Source organism: Hydra vulgaris, chromosome 11 (genome assembly GCF_038396675.1).
Source record: "Hydra vulgaris chromosome 11, alternate assembly HydraT2T_AEP".
Lineage (NCBI taxonomy): Eukaryota > Metazoa > Cnidaria > Hydrozoa > Anthoathecata > Hydridae > Hydra > Hydra vulgaris.
The window spans coordinates 34,488,220-34,503,261 of record NC_088930.1 but is presented as its reverse complement, the minus strand read 5'-3'; the positions used below and the strand labels follow the sequence as shown (position 1 = coordinate 34,503,261).

The 15,042-nt window shown below is 29.7% G+C and overlaps 1 protein-coding gene across 1 annotated transcript in view; it reads left to right on the top strand.

Moving 5' to 3' along the window:
* Window positions 1–10,361, top strand: part of LOC100210968 (GATOR2 complex protein WDR24) — an 86,994-nt gene extending 76,633 nt beyond the window's left edge. The window contains exon 22 of the mRNA XM_065810866.1: window positions 10,139–10,361. Coding sequence (XP_065666938.1) covers window positions 10,139–10,274 — 136 coding nt within the window. The 3' untranslated portion in view covers window positions 10,275–10,361. The remainder of the gene's footprint in view (window positions 1–10,138) is intronic.
* Window positions 10,362–15,042: the final 4,681 nt, after the last annotated feature.

Here is a 15,042-nt window from a genome sequence, read left to right as displayed (position 1 = left end):
AAAACATGAACATTTTGTTTGCATAAATGTTACATGCCATCCACCAAGCTTGGTGGATAGCTCCTGGTTTAAGAAAGTGTACACCCCGCGGTGGAGTTTGCATAAAGATGATCAGTGTGTTCTCAGCACATTCATGATAGTCATCTCTTGGAAATGTTGTAGCATCTTCCTTAGCAAGTAGATGTGTCAAATGCTGTATGGTCTGTACTTTGAGGTTTTGCAACCAGGTGCCTTCAACAGCTAAAGTTTCGATTGGCAACTGTTTATCCAATGCTGGCCAAGCAGTTTTAAATTCAGTAAACAATTTATTCTCTGGATCAAAAATGTTTCCAAATAATTTCTCCCAAACTGCTCTGACAAAGATTTCAAAAATGTGATGTCGACAGGCAAGATAGAGAAGTTTTCGACCTAAGTTTTCTTCAATCAACTTAGCAGCACCATTGTGGATGCCACTATTACTGGCAGTGGTATCAAATACCAGTGCCACAACATTGTCGCTTAGATCCCAAGCTTCTAGGAGATCCAATGTTGCATTTGCTTGAGTCTCTCCTTTCGAATCAACGAGAATGGGAACACCAAACAATTTTCCCTCACTGTATTCTGGAGCACCCAACACAAGCACAGCTAACTGTTCATGTTGCACGACTAGTATGTCTTTTAGCAATTTTTCGTCCCAGTGAAGGGCACCAAACTGGGGTGGGTTGAGCCTCACATTATCTATATCACTCTCAGCAATCCTCTGTCGATTTAACATTCTACTTTAAACGAGATGTCGATCTGGAGATATCAAAATCGTCCAAGTTTCCACCAGCAGCTTTAATTACAGCAGACACAATCATAGTTGTTTTATTATCAGACAATTTCAGCCTGTCTGCTGCAGAAGTGATTTCCTCGCATTGCATAACTCTTTTGGGGAGGTGAAGAGTAACAAATTCTGATCGTCTATTCATTGGAGGTTCATAATTCAAGTCCCACCCTAAACCGATATCTACTTCAGCAACAGCAATATTTTCATTAATATTCTGTTGTTCGTCATTAACTTCCATGTCCTCATCATCCTAATCATCCTGTCTACCTTCTTTTTCTACTCTTTCTTTTTCTTCATCTCTAAGTATGATTTTTTGATTATATCTGACTTCTTTCATTTTTGCTTTAATCTCAAAGATTTTGTCATGCCCGTCCATGGTCGCCTTTCTGTCTTTTTTTTTATCTAAATAGAATGCAACATCATCATCTTTCTTTTGGGCAGTCAGTAGTCTGGATTTCATGATTTCCTGTATGGCATCAGGTGATCCAATATCAAAAAGACTATCCAACTTGGCCAAGAAGTTAACACGTTTTCCACCAGCATCACTTTCGCGATTTTTCCTATCTTTTTAGTGTTATCTTTATGAGGTATAAATAACATAATAGACATACAAAAGTTGCCAAAAATGGTCTTCAGACAAGAAAGTTTGAGAAATTTTGAAGTTAAGAAAGAAGTTAAGAAAGTTTGGGAATCAAATTTAGTGAGGTTTGAAAAAGCTACGACTTCAAGAAGATGTGCTGTTGTTAAAAGTAGTGGTGAAATGAATAAAATGCCAACAGAACAGCATATTATTGATCGATTTAAAAGTTTGTCATCAAATGTGAAAAGCAGAAAGGAAGAGTTCCAAGAAACTGAACTACTATGGAGAAAGTTGAATATTCCGAATTCTACAAGGGAAATCAGCATCAGAAAGAAAAATAGAAAATGTATTGAAAAAACTTGACAAAGATAGTCGCAAACCCTGAACTCAAAATTTTACCCAATTACTTAACATAACTGAAGAGACAGGTGAATGGTTGTGTCAGGAAGATAAAAAATTTTATGATCTACAAATGTCAACAAATGGAAGAGTTGGATATTGTACCACAATTGAAGATACTGAAGGTATTCATCTAAGAAAACTAGTGTTGATAAAGAAACAAATGTCCTTTATCTAAGACCAAGATTTTGATGAATCAGCTAGTGAAGGAGGTCATTCAGAAACTGAAGAGCAGTGTTCCAGCATATATACTGAAGCTGAAGATGTTGAAAGTTTGTCATCATCATCTAAACAAATTTGGCAGTAACTTTAGTGATTTCTGCGAAGATTAGTACCGAAAAAGCACATAAAGTCTGCAAAACTATCAAAGATTCGAATTTCTATTCCTACTTTAACTTTAAGTGGTATCTACAAAGGTGTCATGAAAGAAGGAGAAAAGTTGAAAACAAATTATATAGAGAACTTAAAAAATGAAAAGTGGTCTTTACACTTTGATGGAAAGCACATAAAGAAAATGGAACATCAAGTAGTTGTTTTGAAAAATGAAAAGAAAGAGGTTAGACTTGCCATTCTCGAGCTGATGAATGGAAAAGGTGAAACAATATTTAATGGGATAAAGCTTGTGCTAGATGAATATGAGCTGTTGCCAGCCATAAAAATGATTTTATCTGACACAACATCTGCAAATACAGGAATAAGAGATGGTGTAGTAACACTGTTACAGAAACATTTCAAAACCATTGGACTAGAAAAGCTTACTTTTATAGGATGCCAACACCATATTTTAGATATTTCTTTTAAAACATGTTATGAATGATCTTTTTGAAAGATCAACATCACCAAATCTTCATTACTCTTTTGTGACAAGAGTACAAGAACCTGAAGTTATTATTTCAGAATACTTGAAATCCTTTGACGAAAGTAAATTGGACACACTGGCGAGATGACATGGACTTCCTGCATCACTTAATAGCTTGTTATAAAATGTTTAAAAGCATAGGTACCTTTCCGAAAGTGAATTTTAAATCACTTCTTGCTATAAACAATGCAAGATGAAATTCAAGAGCAATTTTTGTTCTACTTGCTTACATTCTAATACCAGACTATCAAGTATCAAAATCTGCTCAAGCAGCATACGGCTTAATCTGTGGTTCATGGGGTGATATATGGTTTGGTGATTTTGCAGATTTTGTTAATCTATTAGAAGCATGCAATGAGCATCTAAAAACATTAAAATGGTTGAAGGTATTTTGGTCCACGGAGGCAACACCGATTCCAACACAACGGTCAATTATATGTGCAGAACGCGCGTTAAAAGTGATGCAAGATTTAGTGCCTTTATGTCATAGCATAAAACAACTAAACATTAAATACTTATTGTCAAATAAACTGTAAAAATATTTTAACTATTCATGTTTTATTGGTTTTCTGTAAAGTACTGGAACATGTGTCACAAAGTTACATTACTTATATTCCATAAATCTTCTTTTTAAATGGGGGGTGAACTTTTATGATGATATAGTATAAGTGTTTGATGTTTTCTTGATTTTTGCATAAAAACTCTACTAAGTTGAGTATTGGATACCTAATATATATATATATATACACACACACACACACACACACACACACACACACACACACACACACACACACACACACACACACACACACATATATGGATGTAAATAAAATATTTCTAAAGATCTCAACGTTCTTAAAGACTATATATTATTACAAACATAGTTACGTCAACTAGCATCTATCATCTTCTCTATTTAACAATTCATTAGATCAAATTTTTTTAAAAGGTAAATAAGTCATAAATGTATATAAAAGCAACAAAGGTATTTTGAACACTAACTTTATGTGTTGATTTGAAGCCTGTAATAGGAAAAAAATAAGTGCAGTTTTAAATATATGATTAAACACAATCATTAGCAATACTCCTGCTGCAGTTGCTTAGCAATAATCTTCTATTTCATTACAGTTTAATGTATTTGTTAGAATGTTTTAGTCCGAAATTCAACATTCTAACTAATAAAAAACAAAGATCTTACTTTTGACAAGTTAAAAGTTAATGAACACTACTAGCAAACAAACTGCTTTTTATTAATAGTAGTAAAAACTTTATTAAAAAATTCCTCCAAGTATTATAGAACTTTTTTAAAACATTTATTACAAAAAATTAATAGCTAAAAGTTTTTTGTTGGTTTCTCAACAAATATAATGTCTGGCGTTTTTGTTTAAAAATCCTATAGGAATTTTTGTATAGAAATCCTATAGGACTCTTTGGTTTGGGAGAACATAAGAAGTTGAATGTTTTAAACCGATTTCAAACTGCTGATTTTGGCAGTTTGAGAACTCTACAGTTTTTCAATAAACTTGTTGACATTTGACAATAATAAAATAGTTTAAAGTCTTTTATAATTAGGTGTGATGGATTTTTTTTTATAATGTTAGGGAACAAACAAAATATTAAATACTTTAGACAGTATTGGAAAAATTATTATTTGCAAGATATTTTAGAATAGAATTTGTACTGTTGGCCAAATTAACCATCAAGTTTTATGTCATGTCAATTAAATGAAACTTTTTATTTAAGAGCATTTGTCTTATAACAACAGAAAACAGCCTTTTTGAAATCCAGACAAAGTGCTCAGAGTCATAAATGGAGCAAAAGGGTAAAACTTAAGGGGGTTTTAGTCCATTTAAGCATTTTAGATGCATGTTACACACACAAAATTTTTATTCAAGAGTTAGTTTTAGTAGTTCAAGTTGTTCAAGTGTTTTATATAGGAAAGAGTGTTTATAAAATCGGAAACAAATGCTAATGGTCACAAATGAGGAATAGACTGAAAATGGGAAGGCCAATCTAAAGCCCATCTAAACTTTTCAGATGCCTGTTACAAAACTTTATTAAATTTTAAAAAACTTAAAAAAAATTTAAAACAGTAAAAATATTTAAAAATATATATATTACAATATTAACGTATATATAATGCAATATTAACGTATATTTGGTACATAATAAAAATCGTAGTTAACTGAACTTACCTAGGAGAATGAGAAAAATTTGGGTGGAGGAGGAAACCTTGGATGGTAATATTTGTAGTATAAGCACCAGTAAAAACACTCCTGATTTTCAAAATAGGTTGATGCCAAATAGGATATCTAATTGCAAAAAATGCTTTAATGCCAAATAGGGCAAAAAAGTTCTTTAATTTTTCCATAATATCATACATAAATAAGAAAATTTTATCAACAATTTGTCACAAATTAAGTCATAAAAGTTTATAAAAGAAGATTAGTTTGCCATATTATAGAATACACAATATTTTAAGTTTTAGCAAACACAAAATTAATTGGTATTGCAAATAAAATTTTAATGTAAAGTCTTGAAGTATTAAAAGTTATTATGTATTATAAAACTTAATATTCTACTGAAAAGTTTAAAGCATGGAGAGCAGGCAAAAAGATTTTGTTTAAAAAAAAAATTAAAACCATTACCAACTATACATCTAAAAGTCATCAATACCAACAATTTATATAGAGGAAGAAAATCTCCATTAAAACATATTTAGCAGAATGATCAAACAGTGAATATTTAAAATGTATTGCTAATATTCCATGCTCAAGTGGGTATTAAATGCTAAAACATAATGATCATTTGTTTTTTACAAATTTTTAAAGTTTCATTTTGTTTTAAGTATTGTTTAATGATCTTTCCATCTCCAGATATTGAATTTATATATAAAGCTATTTTACAAGGATTGTTCAGTACAATTACCCCAGTGGTTTCATAGTGGTCATAATTGTACTTAAACTCGTAAATGTATGTTTAAATATATATCCTTCCTATATACAAAATTAAGCAGAAGGACATTTCTTGGTTTTTAAAAAACTTGAAAAAAAAAAACACAAAAAAAAACAGTGTATTTAGCAAATGTAACTCAATATGCATAACTATTGGGCTATACATCCAAGCAATACTTAAAAGTGCTTTTAGAAGAATTTCCATTAACATCACTTTCACGTGTTATTATCTTTATAATAAACAGTTTAAAAAAATATTCCACAAACATAAAAACTGTTCCATTTGTCAAAATTGATTGCAATTGGTTAAGCAAGATTATTGAAACTTCGAATCTTTTAACCATTTGTTAATGACACCATTAAAGATTTTCCAAAAGTCTCTAGATTCTAACTTCTGAGATAAGATACAAGATTTAGTAAACTGGTAATAATGGAGCTTAGCATTAGACAGCATCTTTTTACATTGATATCTTGCAACAATAAAAAGGTGTCTGTTCTTAAGAGAGTTATTTATTAAATTAAATTTAAAAAATGATTACAAACCATGGAGTAGTTAGAGGTTTGACCAACGAGAAGGAATAAAAGCTTCCATACTTACCTGGATCAAGGGGGTTGCATAGGAGGCCTATTTATCAGTGTAGATATCAGATCATAGACCATCACAAAGAAATAAGAATCCCAGTAATCTTTAGGGTAATAATAAGCAGTGCAATGATAGGTATGATAGGGTGAGTCCAAAGAAAAACGAGATGAAAGATTTATAGAGATTATTCTATGGTCGAAACGACCTAAAGGAGAACAAGGAGAAACTTAACACAAGCTATGGTCAGAGACAAGACACAAATCAAGGAGTGAAATTAAGTGGTTAGGGTTGTCTAGATAGGATTCATAAAATTAACTATTTGAGTAAGAGATTATGATACAGAAGTTAAGAGCTTTAGTGCCAGCAGGGTCAGTGGTGTTAGAGCTAAGCCAGTGTGATGAGCATTAAAATCACCAATAATAGCAATATTGGCAGAAGGATAAAGAGAAAAGGCTTAGTTAATTTAATCAGAAGTTACATCTAAAAGAGCGCAGTCTTGAGTAGAAGGAGGATGATAAAAAAACAAAGAGAAGGGGATTGAGTGAAGAGGTGCTAAGCGGAAACACATAAAAATGGTCAAAGAATTCAAACTGATTTCCTGAAAAATGGTCAAAGGATTTAAACTGATTTCCTAAAAAATAAGCGAGTTGATGCATAAATATACGCCTAACCCAATCATTTGACAATTGGAGTGTTTGCATATCAAAGAATAATAGCTATCAATACTCATCAATAAGATCCAATGAAGAAAAAAAATTCAAGTTAGTCTTACAAAAAGTTAGTAAATCTGATGAATTTTGCAAGAGGTAAGATTCAACTGATGGAAAGTTTGTAAAATTTTTAAAAGATATATTGAAGCAGTTAGATGGCGGTGAGAGTTTTTTATATTTAATATTTTTGGCTGCTTTTTTTATGATTAAAGTTAAAGAGAGCTTATTCATACATAGAGCATGCTGTGTATGAGCATGGTGTGCCCAACAATGAGCTATGTAGTTGCCTCAGTCCTGCTAGTTAACCCAAAGTTTTAACACATGCAGCTATGTCACAGTGGTTAAAGTTCTGGCTGAGAACCAAGAGGTCCAAGGTTTAACGGAGGCTCTAGTCCAATAAGCGACATTGGTAAGCAAAGAGGCATGAACTTCACAGTTAAATGCTCTTCTCTGTGATAAGACCGTAAGAACTTCTAGGAGAACCTTTATAACCATAAAAAACCTACAGACTCCATATGTGGCCTCAACAGTGCTCACCAAAAGCATTAACAGAGACATCACCCATGTGCAACATGGCACTGTTAATACTCAGATATTTTACAGCTGTTGATAGAATAGATAGAATCAGCCTCTCTGAGAGCTATCACAACGTTTGGGAAACCTTACTACCAGCTAGTCTCAGAACCATTAACCCATTACTACCTCATTAGGAGGTAACAAGAAGAGTTGCTACTATCAAAGAGGCACAAGCAAAAGTTTATGAGTAGAGTCAAGAAGATCCAGAATTCATCATCCTAGGCAGGAAACAATGTGACACAGGTTTACATCTATGCTACCCCATTAGATAAATTAGACTCCAATTCATAAAAAAAAGCTAATTAACAGAATTATTCTGCTTACCACTAAAGTCGTCGCCTAGGAGACCTTCTGCAAGGTAGTAGCTGGATACAGTTAACATTTGTCCAAGATGTTAACTGTATGTTAAAGATATTTTTATTAAGACACTATCTCTAATCTTAGCTTAACCAAGAGCCCCAAGGCAGGTAAATTTTAAGTCAGTTTATTTCTCCTAACCTTTGGCTGAAAAACAAATCCTACAAAACAACAGGACATGGGGCAGGTTCTACTATGGGCTACATACTGGAAGTTAACGTGTATGTATTTTATATAATTGTAGTCACTAGTTGGTAACTGAGTTAACCTGCACCAGAAACTCAAACAGAACAACAACATACATATAGTAACTAATGAAATTCTACATAAATGTTTAGATTGAGTGAAAATAAATATTTGAAACTATTACTCTTGGGTGCTTAATACAAGGAGGAGGGGGGCGAGCGAGCGGAAATAAACAGGGTGGGGATATATATATGTTCTAATTTTTTTTTTTAGTTTTGAGATGTTTTTTTTGTCGATAACAAGTAAAAATTAATAAATAAGGAGGGGGGTCTTAAGAAGCTTGGGGTTTGTGGTAAAAAATTTGAAAATTAATAAATGTTCCCTCCTTTGTATTAAGCAACTAAGAATAGATATATTAAATACAAATATTACATATTGGTAATTTTTGAACATTTGAATAAAAAAGGTTAAAAGTTACTTACCAACACTATTTTTTTATATTTTTTATATTTTTGTCTGTGCAATATCATGTAATCAACTGAGCAGTTATCTCTTAATCTCCTTTATTTTATACCAAACCTCACAATATCAATCCAACCAGAACATTCTAAAATGGCAACTAACCTTCATGACAACTTGCCCCGTTCTCCCCTTGTACCTTAAAATTAAATTTAAAATTCGATGTTTTTTATAGATTTAGAATAAATTTTTTTTTCTAAGATTTAAAAAGAGTCTTAAATAATCAATTTTTCTTTAAAGAAAGAAGAAAAAAACATTTTTTCTTCTTATTTTTTGAAATAGTATTGAAGAAAAAAACATTTTTTCTGTTCAATACTATTTCAAGAAAAAATGTTTCTTGTTTATTTGTTTTAATAATTATTAGGCCGTGTGTAGTAGGCGGTGTAAGGAATTTTTGAGCTGTTTATTGTTGAGAAACTCAATCTTTATGATCAATTTTTCGCCTTCAAATGTTCGTTTTAGCGATTTTTTAGTCTTTTCTCTGCTTTCTTTGACTCCTTGGTAGATAAGTTCACTTTTAGCACGTTTAATTAATCTATCTACTTTTAGGGATATATCAATTAAACACAATGTAGTTTTTAAACACCACGTAATCATTAATTATTCGAAGTTTGTTAAAGTATTTATTTATTTCAATCATTTTTTACATTTCTAATTGGATGCTTATATGGAAACTGCATATTTTTTGCAAGCGGTTGACATCATCTGCTGGAGCTTCTTTTTTTTGATTCTGTTACATTTTTTTTTCAAATCTTTTTTATCAGAAATTTCTTGATTTTTAGAGCAAATTATTTGCCATACAAGGAACTTGGAAGCGAATTTTTCAGTTTGAATATGCTTGAATTTGTTAGAGACACATCTTTCTTTCAACTAATACAAATATTGCTGGCAACCTCAAAAATTCTTTAACTAAGCCAAGCTTTCAAGTTGTAATTTTTTTCATTTTTTATGGTTTTTATATATTAATTTCTTTTTTTAATTTTTTGTTCGTTGTAATTTTTTCATTTTTTGTTGAATTTTTTACAATTAAAAATACGTTAAATAAATTAAATTAAAGACTCATAAAAATAAAAATTTTCAAAAATGACAACTTGACAGCCTGCTATGCATAATTTTTTCTCATGGCTTTAATTTTTCCATCAATATCTCCAAAATCAAAAATCAGTTTTCTTTATATGATATGCGTGTATTCTTGAGAAAAATCTAAGTAGTTCAACAGATTTTAAAACCATCATAACATCAAAACTTTTAACTAAGTGTGATTTAAATAGAGTTCTAGACTTTTTTAATCTTTACTTGTTTTTAATTTAATTTTTCGTTCTTTTTCTATAAAAATGTAAATATATAAAATACGTAAAAAAAAAATAGAGTAAAAGTTTCATTTTTGTTTCGACTTCTTTTTAAAGGTAGTTTATACTTTAAACACAATCCTAATTTTTAGTTGTCACCTGTTTTTGCACGATTTTGTTTGTTGAAAACTTTGTTTTTAATTGAATAGCTTTTAATAAAAAATATTCATATAATTTCAAAATGTTTATAATATATAACTGATTGATTGATGTATAACTATAAACCATAATTAATAACTGATTGATTTATTTTAGTCACATTCCAGTGAAAGGCTTATATTTGTGGTGTCAAGGGTGTGGTCATGGAGGACATTTAAATCACATAAAATCTTGGTTTAGCGAACAAAAGTTTTGCCCAATTGGTTGTGGACACAAATGTGAATATTCATGATTTATTTTGCTGTTCTTTATTATATATAATATATATTTTTTTTTACTTTCCGTACTTTTGAAACATAAAATATATTTTTGATTTGAATTATTTTACATTCTTACTGATTCTACATTTATCAGAAGCTATGATCATTTGTTATTACCCCATTTATCAGTAATTGAACCTTATTACCTCCTGTAGCAGTAGATGCATTTATCGCTCCCTCATTCCGCATTAGCCGCAATTATTTTGTATCTTAATTAGAAGTATCACTCATTATTATTACCTTTTTTAGTAATAGGTAAATCATTTTTTTTAAGTAAAATCCGAAAAACTGCATGCGATTCAAATAATAAATTAACTAATTTTCTAGATTTATTTCTTATTAGTCACATAATTTCTATTTTCATAGTGTTTGTTTTATATATTTATAAACAAATGATGAGCTATTTTTAATAAAGATTTAAAATAAAATTTAAAAACTATAATATAATTTAATACTGAAATAAATATAATATATATATATATATATATATATATATATATATATATATATATATATATATATATATATATATATATATATATATATATATATATATATATATATATATACATTTGATTACATGCTATAATATAAGCTAAAAAACGTTGCACAGTTGGGCAGAAATGCTTCAAAACTAGAAATTTGACGAAAATTAAATAAGGGGTCATGAAATATTTTATGGTGGAAATTTAAAATAAAGTTTGTGGCACATCTTACCTACCTGTTTTTCAATTATTTTAAAAGATAGTTTTAAAATTTGTTTAAAGTTCCAATATTTTTTAAGGATTCTGTAATTCAAGATTTGTATCTTTAAGTAGTAATTAATTAATTAGTATCTTTAAGTAATAAGAAAAATAATTTTTGGTATACATGCTTGCATTGATAATATTGATAAGGCTTTGAAATAAGAACATTTAAAATTTTATATGTGATTTTTTTAACAATGTCTTTATTGTTTATGTCTTTAATTTCTACAGTTTTAATTTTTTTTTTTCTTTTAATTTTTAATAGAAAGGCTGGTGATTACAAATTGAAAGACGTTTTTATCTAATTTTTTTATAATTTTGATGATGGTAAAAATTAACTTAATTTAGATTTTTTGAAGTGTCTAAATTATGCAGACACTTAACTTAATTTTCAGGGTTTTTTTAGTGGTAACAAAATAAAAAATGCTAATTTTCAAGATTCATTTGATGTTTTTATCATCTGCCTTTAGTTCTTAAATACTATTTCAATACGTTTTGGCTTTATAAACAATGATCAGTTTTTATTGATTCAAGAACCGATGAAAAATATGATAAATGATCAAATTTTAAATTGTAATAAATTACACAATTGAGATGCTTTTTAAATAGAAAACCTTCTGATTAATGTTTACTGTTCAACTTTTTCTATTCAGTTATTTTATGACTTTAATTAAAAAAATCTATTTCATCTTCCTGATAAATAGAAGGTTGATTTTTATATTGATAAATAGAAATTGTTTGATAAATCTTGATAAATAGAAGTTGTTTTTTTTACTAAAAAAAATTTATAATATTTATTTTGATACTTCAATCTAATTGAATAAAAAAAATCACATCAATAGTAGTTTTACATTTTATTTCAGAAACAACGATAATATTAAAAAAAGGTTGCAGTCATTGAAATAGCAGTGGTATCTGAAAATGCAGAAAAATAATTTTTCTAGTTTTAAACATTAAAAAAGTTAATTCTTCAACATTAAAAAGTTAAAAGCAAGTATAATATAAAAATATTTACTTTCATCGCAAAACCGTTGTTTTAGATAGTAGCTTTGCAACGCCAGTGCATTGTGTCAACTAAGCGTGGACATTTTTCTGCGGGTATTATGTACCATCCTTGTTGAAAAGTTTCCCATAACTCCTGAGCATTAGTTGTATTAGAAGCAGAAACAGTTTTTTTGATGAATCCCCATAAGTTTTCAAAGGGGTTCAGGTGGCGTGAATGAGCAGGCCACCCCATAACCTCAACCCCATTGACCTAAAATCATTCCTTTGCCTTGCGACTAGTGTTTTTCAAGTTGTTGTCTCGTTGGAAGGCCCATTTTAGCGGCATTTCTTTATTAGCATAGGGCAGCACAACATTATTAAGGATGTCAACTTATATATGTTGGTCCATGATACCATTTATCGTATAAATAGTGCCGACACTATTATATGAGAAGCAGTCCTATACCAGTTTGGCTCCACCATGTTTCACAGAACTTATGTTATTTTTTTCTGGAATTTTGTATTAGCTTGACGTTTTTTATATTGTCTTGAACCTGTACCTTTGTAAAGAACGAATTTCGATTCATTGGTGCATATTACATTGTGCCACTCTTTGATGGGCTAATTCAAATGCTGGTTCGTGAACTGCAAACGTTTAGCAAACGTTTTGTTATTAAGGTGCCCCAAGAAGACCTAACGGTCTTGTCACAGAACACCACAGAAGTGCATTTAACTAGGAAGTTCACGCCTCCTTTCTTGCCGTGACGCAAAAATAGTCCAGAATTTGTTTCGAACCTGGATCTCCTGCTTCTAAGGTAAGCGCTCTGACCACTGCGCCACGGCCGCACTCTCTTAGCAACAATGCTCTTTGGTTGTTTTGAACCAAAAATTTTAACCAAAATTGAAAATAAATTTTTTCCTTAAGGAAGCAGAATCTTTTGGATTTATTTATAACACTGGTCAACAATGAATTTGCACCAGCTTTAATTTAGGCTTACTAGATGTAGTTTTTCACGCTGATTCCAAATCTGTGTTTAGTTTTTCTCCAGCATTCTCTGATTCTTGAAATAATGTATGTGTGTTTTTTTGCACTAATATATAGTTTCAGTGTGAATTATACTAATGTTTCTTTATTTTCAGGGTAATTATTTCAATAAAATTAACTTATATAATGCCTAGAAATTTGCAAAAATTCGCCAGACGCCTTTTGCTACATTTGTGGGCAATTTACATTGCCAGGGCAGCAAAAGAAAATCACTCCAGAAATCTTGAAAATTTACAAGCTGTATTTCGGTTGTCCTTTAGGAGATCAAGATAAAACTTGGGCACCTCATGTGGCTTGTTATAATTGTTGCAGCTTATTACGAGATTGTATCAACAAACGAAGGTCTTCTTTTCGATTTGCTATACCGATGGTTTGGAGGGAACCAAAAGATCATTACTATGACTGCTATTTTTGCGCTGTTAATACTGCTGGATTTTCGTCGAAAAATAAGCACCAAATTGTGTACCCGAATTCGGATTCGGCCATGAGGCCTGTTCCTCATGACAGCACCCTGCTCATTCCAGTACCACCAGCTGATGGATTAGACTCTGTTGAAGACGAATGTGTTGTTTCTTTTTTTTTTTTTTTTTTTTTTTAATTTATTTCGTCATTTTACACATTTTACAATGTTATCTATAAATTTAAACAAATATATATAATTACAAGCTGACTGGGGCAAGTAGAAGTCAAAATGACTTATCATCAAGCCCCTTTGTGAAATACAAAAAAAAATACAATTAAATTTTGCATTTTCCAATATTACATAAAAGAGTGAAATTAATAAGTTAAAAAAAAAAATTGGTTAGAAATTTTAGAAGGTTAAAGAAGAACTTAAAGTTAAAAAAAGAACTTAAAGTTAAAAAAAGAAGAAATTTAAGATAAAGTTAAAATATAAAATAACAAATAAAAAATTACAAATCTGTACATATTCGTATACATATTAAAGACAATAAACAAAAAAAAAAAAATTTAATTCGCTTCACATGCATATACATATTCAATACAATATTAAAATTAAATAAAGTACATAAAAAATTAAAAATACAAAACTATTTCGATTTTTTTTTCAAAAAAATGAGAGAATGTACGTAATGTTTAAATTTAGTAAGTGTTTTTTTATAGTTCTTTTAAATGTAGCAATAGATTTTATTTTTTTCATATTTTCGTCAAGAACCGAATTCCACAAGCGTGGTCCCCGGCATATAGTCGAGAAGTCAGATTTTTTGAGTGATGTTAGTGGGATGTAGTAATTACTCATTGAATGTCTTGTTTCATATTTATGATTAATTCGAGTGAAACTTTTAAAAAAATATTTTGGAATCATTTCATTTTGAAGTTTAAACATAAATAACAAGTTATGGTATATATTTAGTTTGTATACATTTAGAGCATTTATTTCCTTGAGTAACGGCTCGGCACTTTCGTATCTACATGCGCCCAAAACTAATCTACTTGCTTGCTTTTGTTTTGTATAAATAATTTTTAGGAAAGATAAATGATTGTTTGCCCAGGCAATATTACAATAGTTAATATGACTATGTATAAATGAAAAGTATAAATTTTTTAAACATAAATTATTTAAAAGATGTTTTGTCTTGTACATAATCCCCAGGGTCTTTGAAACTTTGTTCTCGACTAGCTTTATTTGGCTTTTCCAATTTAAATTCTCATCGAAAATTATTCCTAGTATTTTCATTGAAAAAACTCTTTTTATTTTAATATTGTTAATTGTTAGTTCAGGTAATTTGAGTGGAAGGTTCTCGGATTTAGATGACTTAGCAAACAAAATATATTTCGTTTTTTCAATATTTAATGAAAGTTTATTTGCTTCAAACCACTCATTAAGATATATTAATTCTGTGTTTACAATATAAAAAATATTTTTTAAATTTGAGTCAAAAAAGAAAACATATGTGTCATCAGCAAAAATAATATAATTAAGTATTTTTGAAGACAAATAAATAT